Source organism: Abrus precatorius, unplaced genomic scaffold (assembly GCF_003935025.1).
Source record: "Abrus precatorius isolate BTA unplaced genomic scaffold, Abrus_2018 Scaffold2, whole genome shotgun sequence".
In the NCBI taxonomy this organism is placed as follows: domain Eukaryota; kingdom Viridiplantae; phylum Streptophyta; class Magnoliopsida; order Fabales; family Fabaceae; genus Abrus; species Abrus precatorius.
In genome coordinates this window covers 28119272-28128756 of record NW_020874362.1, presented here as the reverse complement: position 1 = coordinate 28128756, position 9485 = coordinate 28119272, and the positions used below count along the sequence as shown (strand labels likewise).

At 36.6% G+C, this 9485-nt stretch overlaps 1 protein-coding gene and 1 pseudogene across 1 annotated transcript; one reads left to right on the top strand and one right to left on the bottom strand.

Annotated features, from left to right (window-relative positions):
- The first annotated feature begins 724 nt into the window (after positions 1–724).
- Positions 725–3388, top strand: LOC113859766 (annotated as a pseudogene).
- Positions 3389–5870: 2482 nt separating this feature from the next.
- On the bottom strand, positions 5871–7121 carry LOC113858626 (60S ribosomal protein L12-like). The gene has a single exon (XM_027491340.1). The coding sequence runs from the start codon at positions 7020–7022 to the stop codon at positions 6522–6524; it is 501 nt and encodes a 166-aa protein (XP_027347141.1). The 5' UTR covers positions 7023–7121; the 3' UTR covers positions 5871–6521.
- Between the last annotated feature and the right edge of the window lie 2364 nt (positions 7122–9485).

Here is a 9485-nt window from a genome sequence, read left to right as displayed (position 1 = left end):
TACCAGCCATGCAATGAGAATATTTCTCCAACTCTGCATTCTTTAATCTCGAAAGAGCATCCCTTTTAGCTAAGCAATTAAGCCCCTTTTCACTGATATGACTAAGCCTTCGGTGCCACAAAGATGACTCCATGTACATAGCATTCACACTCTCTTTAGCAAGCAAAGCTTTAGTCCAATACAGTTTAGAATGTTTCTCCCCTCTGGCCATAACCAAGTTACCTTTGGTCAGTTTCCACTTTCCAAAATCAAAGTGACTGTCATAACCACAATCATCAAGCAAAGGCACAGATATCAGATTAAAGCGAACATCAGGAGCATGTTTGACTCCTCTAAGTAATAATTGCACTCCCATGTTGGTTTGCAAGCAAACATCACCAACACCAATCACCTTAGACACACCATCATTACCCATCTTTAACACTCCAAAATCACCAGAAGTGTAAGATGTGAAGAACTCCTTCCTTGGTGTAACATGCAGTGTAGCACCACTATCAACTATCCACATGCTCTCATTGCAGTGGGTAGTCTGATGTATGCAATGGTATGTACAAGACCAGATATTGCACATGCTGTTGGTACAGTCAGTAGATTTCTGTCAAATCCAGGTAGAGAGCATTGGAATACTGTGAAATGGATTTTGAGGTATCTTCGTGGTACTAGTAGTTTGAGGCTTTGTTTTGGAGGTGATAAACCTACTTTGGTAGGTTACTCAGACTCAGATATGGCTGGGGACATTGATTCCAGGAGGTCTACTTCAGGCTATATGATTAAATTTGCAGGGGGAGCTATAGCTTGGCAGTCAAGACTGCAAAAGTGTGTAGCATTGTCTACCACAGAGGCAGAGTTCATTGCACTTACTGAAGCGTGCAAGGAGTTGCTATGGGCGAAGAAATTCTTGTAAGAGCTTGGTTTTGTGCAGGACAAATACTTGTTGTTCTGTGACAATCAAAGTGCTATCCATCTTGGTAAGAATCCAACTTTCCGTTCTAGATCCAAACATATTGATGTAAGGCATCATTGGATACGTGATGTTTTGGATGCTAAGCTGTTGGAGTTGGCTAAAGTTCATACTGATGATAATAATGTTGATATGATGACTAAGGCACTACCAAGAGGGAAGTTTGAGTACTATTGTGAGATCGCCAGATTGACGGTCACCTCCACATAGTTGTGAGGGGGGAGAATTGTTGGGTTGGACTCCCAACTATGTGTAAAAAAAGCTCAAATTTTCAAGCTCATTTTCTATACTTAATTGAGGGGAGTGAGAAGTCAGTGGAGTGGGTGAGGGAAGTCTATTTTTCGCAGCCTAGTGTGATATTTTCGGTGAGAGGCATCAAAAAGAGAGAAGGGAAGTGAGGGAAGAAAAGAAGCTCCAGACCAGCTGCTCCATTTCTCTGATATCCGATTAGTTTACCGTTGGATCGGGCTGAAAATTTTACAGCAGATTCTTAACACGGTGCTCTTTGTTCTGACCGTTCGGATTGTCGATTGGAAGTCTGAAGTTGGAGATACTTTCTTCGCACAGAAGCCCTGTTTTTGGGGACTCTGCACAGACCAGTCGCATAGAAATCGTTATTTCTCCTTATTCAACCGTTGGATTGAGCTGAAACTTTGACAGAAGTTCTCAGACGTATATTTCTTCGTTCTGACCGCTGGGATCGTTGATTGGAGGTTTTGGCTGAGAGAAATCGTGTATGAACAGAAGCTCTGTTTTGGGAGATTTTCTCTCTTGGTTAGGCTTTATTGCTTGGTTGTATTAGCTGGTTGTTTGCACGAATTTGTGCAGTATTTTGAGACTCTCTTGTAACCTCATTTGATTATAGTGGAGCTTGATTGACTGGCTTGAGCCCGTGGGATTTTACTTCTCACATTGAGAGGGTTTTCCCACGTAAATAATTTTCTGTGTCCTTATATTTGATGTTGCCATTTGTTATTGTTGTTGCTCCTCACAGGTTCTTGCAAGTTTGGGGAATTGTTTCCGCTGCTCACTTTAGATAGTTGTGTTCTTGTGTTTGGTTTTCCCCAACAGATCTCAATGCTCCCGCCAAGCCCTAGCCATAGGGGAGAAATTCACGCACCTCATCATGCTGTTGCCGTATGTAGTTGCCCAAAGTTTAGGGTTCTGGATCCAAAGGTATTCGAATTTTGGTTTGGGATCATGTGATTGAGCTAATTAGGAGTGGGCGTTATGTCTCCAACGCTGAAATTATAGACATTACATCGTTAGTTTCTTCCTCTCTTGCTCGAGTGATTGATCTCGGGGATTTTGTGTCAATATGGTGTGGCTTAGATTTAGCTTGCTTAAAAGATGGAAAGCTGAAATCCTCTGTTTCTGAAAGCCTAAACCAGTGTGGATCTCTGCTAGCTGGGTTTCATGGGAGTGTTGGAAATTGTGTATATGCTATCAATGAAGATTGGAGAACTACAGTGTGGACTTACCATGGTCACGAGGATGACATGTTAGATTCATTTCAACCTGATGAACAACTGAAGAAGAAAAAGAAAATATAAGAAACTATCATATGTTGGGAGAAGGAAAGATGTTTTTAAGACTCATGGACTGGATTCTCAAGTTAAATCAATCTCACTCTTTGCATTTGGAAGCCTTTTCTGTGCCTCATATCTCAGCTATACGTTGATAGTGTTGAGTCTCAACAGGACCAGAGGTTTCTACCTTGGATGGAGAAGATTCAATTTCTTCAATTTGTTCGAGAAATTATGATTGCTGGAAAGGGGTTTGCTAAAGCAACCATGAAGGCTCCATTTCTTTGTGTTGGACTGCTGGATGAGCAATTTAAGAATCATCAAAAGGCTACATTTCATGAGTTAAGACAAAAGATAGAATCTTTGAGCCCTCTACCCGTACATGTTTTTGTAATGACTGATCTTCCTAGAGATAATTGGACTGATACTTATTTGAGTGATTTAATAAGTGATGGGCTTAACTACAAGGTATATTTGTTGAGAGAGGATGATGATTTGTTGAGGCAAGCAGCCATGAAACTTATGGCAGCGGGTCATGGATAGAGGTTCACTTCGAATTTAGATAATACAAGTGGTAAAAAATATTGTTCCAATCAGAGATTACCGGATCTACTTCTTTATGTTGAGCAGACCGTGTGCAGCTGTGCGTCTCTTGGCTTTGTTGGAACTCCTGGGTCAACAATTACGGAAAATATAGAACTCATGAGAAAATTTTGCTCAAGGTCCGAGTAATGTTGATGGCTTGTGGAAAATCACTTATGTTATAGGGTTTTGGGAATTGAGTTCAATCATGGTTTAGCAGGAGATGATTGAATAAGCCATGTTCTGAGTTATCTTTTCTGTCCCCAAATTTTGATGATTAGTCATTAGGTATGCCAAACAAAAGTCATTTGTTGGGACACAGGCGCGCTACAGTCAAGCGCATTGAATTAGCCTTATTTTAGGTATGACGCTCTGCTATGGTTGTTTGTTTGCAAAATGTTAAGTGTTGTTCATATTGCCTTATTGAAAGGACTTTTCTTAACCAACACAAGATGTAATGTCTTCATAATACAGAAGCACTTTTTTTTTCTGTCCACCGCACTTTCAGAAAGCATCTGGAAATTCCTTTCTCTAAAAAAACTTGGAAAAAAGAATGGCCCAAAATTTATTTTTTAAAAAAAACTGTTAGACATGTGCCATTAAAAAAATTAAAGAAAAACAAGTGCAATGTCAGAAAATAAAAAATAATAATAAAATAAGCTATTTATAGACTTGCAATGAAGTGTTAGATAATAAAAAGTCTCATGCTGAGAAGAATTACTCGTAGGCCAAACCAACGGTAAGCGAAAGTAGGGAATGGTTTTTCTTTTCTTAAGGAAGATGGGAGAAAGGATTGGAATAGGCCAACGGAGACTTCGATTGATGAGGACTACAGTCCGGCGGGAACCCATAAGAAACACTTCTTATGGGTGACCTTTTATATTAAAAAAATAATATTCACTAAAATGCATTAACTATAAATTAAAGAGAATATGAAAAAGATGACTATCTAAATAGTCAACTTATTAGATAAGTAGATCACTCGCTATCCCCATAATCTTAGATAATTAGATTGGACTCAACGCAGTCCTAATGCCCGTTACTATTGAAAAATAAATTGAGTGTTTCAAATTAAAATTTCTAAAACAATATTTCCAGAATTAAATTTTCAGAAATAAAGAATAAAAAAACCAAGCCCTCAGCATTCACGGTTATATTTTTTCATCTTTTGCAGCTAAGACAGCACCCAGGCCCGATAAGATGCGAAAATTAACCAAAATTCAGTAGTTAATTACTACAAAATCACATGCAAAGGGAAGAGCTGAAATACAAGGTTTCAAGAAACAGGTAAACTCAACCCAAAAATACAATTTATAGTTTTACAATATCTTTAAATTTCAGGGAGACGTTAAAAATACCCTAAAAAGTGATGTGTATTAACGTTTTTGGAAAAAAAATTGAGATAGTCACAATTCAAGACAAATTTCCGAATTGATAAAAAAAAAAAAAAAAACACTTGAAAACTTGTTTCGCTCCATTTACCAACCCTTTGAATTTCACTAACATTAGAAGTTTAATTCAGTTTTCCAGCAAAATTATCCAAGCAGACTGTTGACAATACAAGGGAAAACGCGAAACAATTCTGCTGTTTACCATTACAAATCCTTAGCTTTAGATAACTGACAATGCATGCCGAAAAATACCAAATTAACGTAAACGTCGATTACTGACGTCTGACGAGATGACCGCTCGCTACGGTACAACAAAAAAATTGTATCCTGCACAAATGACCGATAACACCACCAATCCAATTGGAGACATCAACTGACACATTAAACCATTCTACCAACATACTTTAAGAGGTAACACCGGTAATAAAAACATTCTCCAACCCAATGTAGTTTCCGAACCTCAATCCGATGGTTAAGGATCAACTCAATTGGAACAAAGTAGGTATTGTGCTTTCACAACATTGGTATCGTGAAAATAATATATAACATATCAACAATCAATAATTTCCTTTAAGGAAGCACCCCAGCCATTATAATTGTCAACCAAGATTCATCCCTATCCAACAACTAACATTTAGCTTCCAACGGAGATAAATATTCTCCAAGTTTAAAAGTCTTGAACATGCAGCCTCCACATACAAACTACAACTGAAATCCAATAAATGAAAACTGCACTTACTAAACACCCCTTGATACACTATGAATATATACAACTTAAAATGGAGGCAGTGAATACAAAGTATTATCTCAAACCCCTTTTCAATTGCTTACTTTTTCTTCCGTTAATAAGCAGAATTTATAAAGGAATAAGAATTTTTTATAACATGTTTCAATACTCAAATCATTCCAAATCAAACAAATTCCAAATCATGCACAACAGTAAACGCATTACAGGATGCACCAATGTCCAACAATCAACTCTTACATAATTAAGCAAAAAATAGAAGGATTCAATGCAGAAAACGGATTTTACACACCATCATAGTATAATAATAATAATAATAAATATTAACAGATGAAATGATGGTACCAATTACAAAACCCATTTCAGAAAAATATAATCCATCATGCACAACATAACCCTCGGTTCATAATAAGAAAAAAGATTTCTCTAACCTGTGCACCATTGCAAAGGATATAAAATTATATATAGTAAATTTTTATTAAAAATTACAGAATTCAATATTATTTAATGCATTGATAATATTAAATGCTACAATTTTCTTTGAAAACTTACTTGATATAACTTTTTATCCTTTGCAATTAGAAAAATCCTAAGAAAACAACAAAATAAATGAATCGTTTGAAATCGGATGCGGATTGAAACACATCTGGCAATTTTGACCAAAATTTAAAAATTTATTAAATAAGCAAATCCATACACACGAGAGATAAACTAGGGCACGTGCGGAAGAACTGCTAGCGTGCTTATTTGAGGCCATCACATATGCACCGAATCAAATGCTTGGTTAAACTTATGATCTCCCAACTAACTCTTCTTCACTTATGTCAACAATCTTCGCAGTGAAGTTGATCAAAATATGCTGCTAAGATAAGCACTTGTTGAATTAAAGCTTACTTCAACTGATTCCCTTAAACCAACCCCTCATTTCCAGCTTAGCTATATTTTCTATAACCACAGCACTGAGTACTGGGACAATAACAACATAACAATAAGAAAATTATAGGGAAAAAAGAAATTCAAACTCAACCTGTAAATTCAACAAAGACCGAATATTCGCAATGAACTAGACTCGACGAACAAAAAGGATAAATATACGCAAAATTACTAAAATCCATTGACAAAATTATATCGAAACAACATATCATGCTGTAAGCAGAAATCAACTAAGCTGATAAGATCTCTCGAAATCATCTAAATTATCCAAAACGGTAGATTAACTTAAACAAAACGTCCAATAGTTCCCCAAATTTATATAGAAAAACACTGATCAAACAGAAAGAGAAAAAGAGAGAGAGAGAGAGACAAAGCCTTCATCCTCAATCCTGAGGGATTTCAACATCACCATCGGTGATTTCCTGCTGCAAGTCCTTCGGGTCCTTCCCGTCGACGGTGCATCCAACGGAGACGCAAGTTCCGAGGATCTCCTTCACGGTTCCACTGAGGTCCTTCGCCATGGACCTCGGCCTCATGACCTTGGCGATCTCGATGACGTCATCGAGAGATATGTTCCCGCTGTGTTTGATGTTCTTCGTCTTCTTCCGGTCACGTTCGGGTTCCTTGAGGGCCTTGATGACGAGCGCCGCCGCCGAGGGAACCACCGTTACCTTCGCCTGACGGTTCTGTACGGTGAGCTTGACGGTGACTCTCAGCCCCTTCCAGTCCTTCGCGGTCTCCTTGGCGATGTCTTCTCCGATCTTCTTAGGGGAGAGACCGAGCGGACCGATCTTGGGAGCGAGCGAACTCGCCGCACCGACTTCTCCGCCGGTAACGCGGACGAAGACGTCAACGACCTGTGAGGGGTCGAACTTCGGCGGCATTGTTGTTGCACGATCGAAGAGGGGTTAGGGTTTCAGAGTGAAAAAATGAGGCGAAGCGAAGGGAAGGGGAACGAGGAGGGGATAATATATATTGGTCACTAGGGTTTTGCTCACGTTGAAGCTGAAATGTCAGTTTTGACACTGACGTTGCGAGCACAGATTGAAGGGTAGAGAAGTCTTTTGATATTTGGGCTCTTCTCTGTGGATCGACATGGCGAAACTGACTCTTTTGCTTTATTGGGAACTTGGGCTCGCTTTTATTTCATTGATATGTTTTTGGGCTTTGGCCCTTGGGTTTTCCTCATAACCATAAAACCGAGAAGGAGGTCTTCTACTAGAGCGGGAATTTGACACCAGCAAAAAAAAAAACGGTCCTGGGCCGAAAAGAAAATCACTACTTAGTTAAAGAGAAAAAAAGGAGATAATTCATTTGAAAATAATTGACGACCAAATCAAAAAAAATTGAAAAAATTTATAGTTTTTTAACTGTGCTGACTAAAGTACGTATAATTTAATCACTTTAATATAACTATTTTATTTGTTTATTAAAAAACTATAGTGAGAAAACATTTTATTTTTTATATCCCTTTCTTTACAAATGGAAAGAAAAAAAAAAACGCTGTCCAGATTCTCCCTTTTAAAATTTTTTCCTTCTTCTGAACGAAGCAAAATTTCAATAAATATAAAACAGACTTCAACCTTTATACAGAAGTTTCCTCAAGTTGTATAAAAATGACACAGCAGTAGATAATAAACAAAAAGAAAACTTCCATTCTTTTAGTTCTGCCCTCTTGTATATATTTCTTTTCTCTTCTATTTTTTATTATTTTATCGTATTGTATTTTTATATTATGTTCATTTCACGCCCATCAAGGTGGAGAAATATCTCCGTTTTTCATAGAAATAAGATTTGATGTTGGATAATGTCATAATATGGGCACATCCTCAAAGGGACAAATAAACAACAACACTACCATGCACTGTGGGGTTAGATCAAAATTTGTTTGAAATGTGATGATTGCGATAAGCATGTGGAGGGAGATGGGGTCAATTCAATTTCCTATCACTACTGCATAAATATCATAGTTTCACTAATAGAGCTAGCCTAATAAGGTTATATTGTTTGTCATGCTTTCTCCTTCCCTTGCTTGAAATGAAAGAACCAAGGTTGAAACTAAATTGCAGCTAAATATTTATTTTCCTCTAATTTATTTGTTTGTCTTTTGAGTAAATTTCAAGAACAAAGTTAACATGTGTTTACAGCATAAACTAAGCACGTAACCAAAAAAAAAAAAAACACAGTTTCTTTGGTAGCATGGTTTAAAAGAAAGGTTCTTCGATGAGATTTTTATTGTTGGATTTATGTAAATGTCTCTTAATGAAACGAACATAAAGTTATTGATAAAATTTCCTTAAAAAAAGTAAAGAAAATTTGTTCCTTTAAAAGAACGTAAGAATTTATTCACATAGCACAAGAGAGGCAACTTAAATCAATCGGTTATGTCTGATGCCTCACATGCGGAGACAACGTATTGGAACAGCAAACTGAGAAATTTAAAGATTATGCATCATCAACTTCACGGATCCTATCTCATCCTAAGTTCAAAGCATGCGAATTTTTTTTTCTTCTCAACAATTATACTACCCATGATTTCTCACTATTCATATATCTTTCTTCCTCTTGATTGGTTAAAAATCCACTCATAACACTTTTTGAAAACAAGAACCTTTTGTATTTGAAAAGGGAATAAAACAAGGAAACATTACATCTTGTTCAAAAAAAATTTCCATCTCAAAATGAAAAAGATGAAAATCTTTTATTTGAATTGATTATGTTAATTATTCATGGAATGTGACAAATCATCACACATGGTATTATTATATCGGTAACTGGTTAAAAAATGAGAAAGTGATAAAGGTTACTAAAATAATTTATAAAGTAATAACCATCACTAGTTAGAGGAATCTTAATAAGACTCCCACTTGTTATCTCTCTAAGAAAAGGAGAAAGAGCCACTATTTTGAAGTTCATGAAGCCTGTTTTTTCTAGATCCTGGTTTGGGTGCTTTTGGCTTTTCTTTTGTCTAAAGCTCTCTTATTCTCGATACTTAGATCCACTAATTAATCAATGGATGCAATATTGTTGCCCCTTTGAGAGTTGTTGATTTCATAGGTGGCATACAAATTCATCTAAAATGAACATGCAGATATGCTTCCCTGCAACTGAATTTTCAATTAAATTATAACTCCAATTAATCATCGGTTAAATGCTCTGTCAAGCATTCCACATTATAACGAATATGGATATAAATTAAAACCTTAGAGTTTAGTCCTTAGCTACTCCTAAAAGACATAGAAAGGGCAAAAATAAAATATAATCAATGTTTAACATGCAATGTGGATCCTTATCTGTAAATAAAATGTGGCATGAAATGTTGCAATCAGCTGATAGTAACTAGTAAT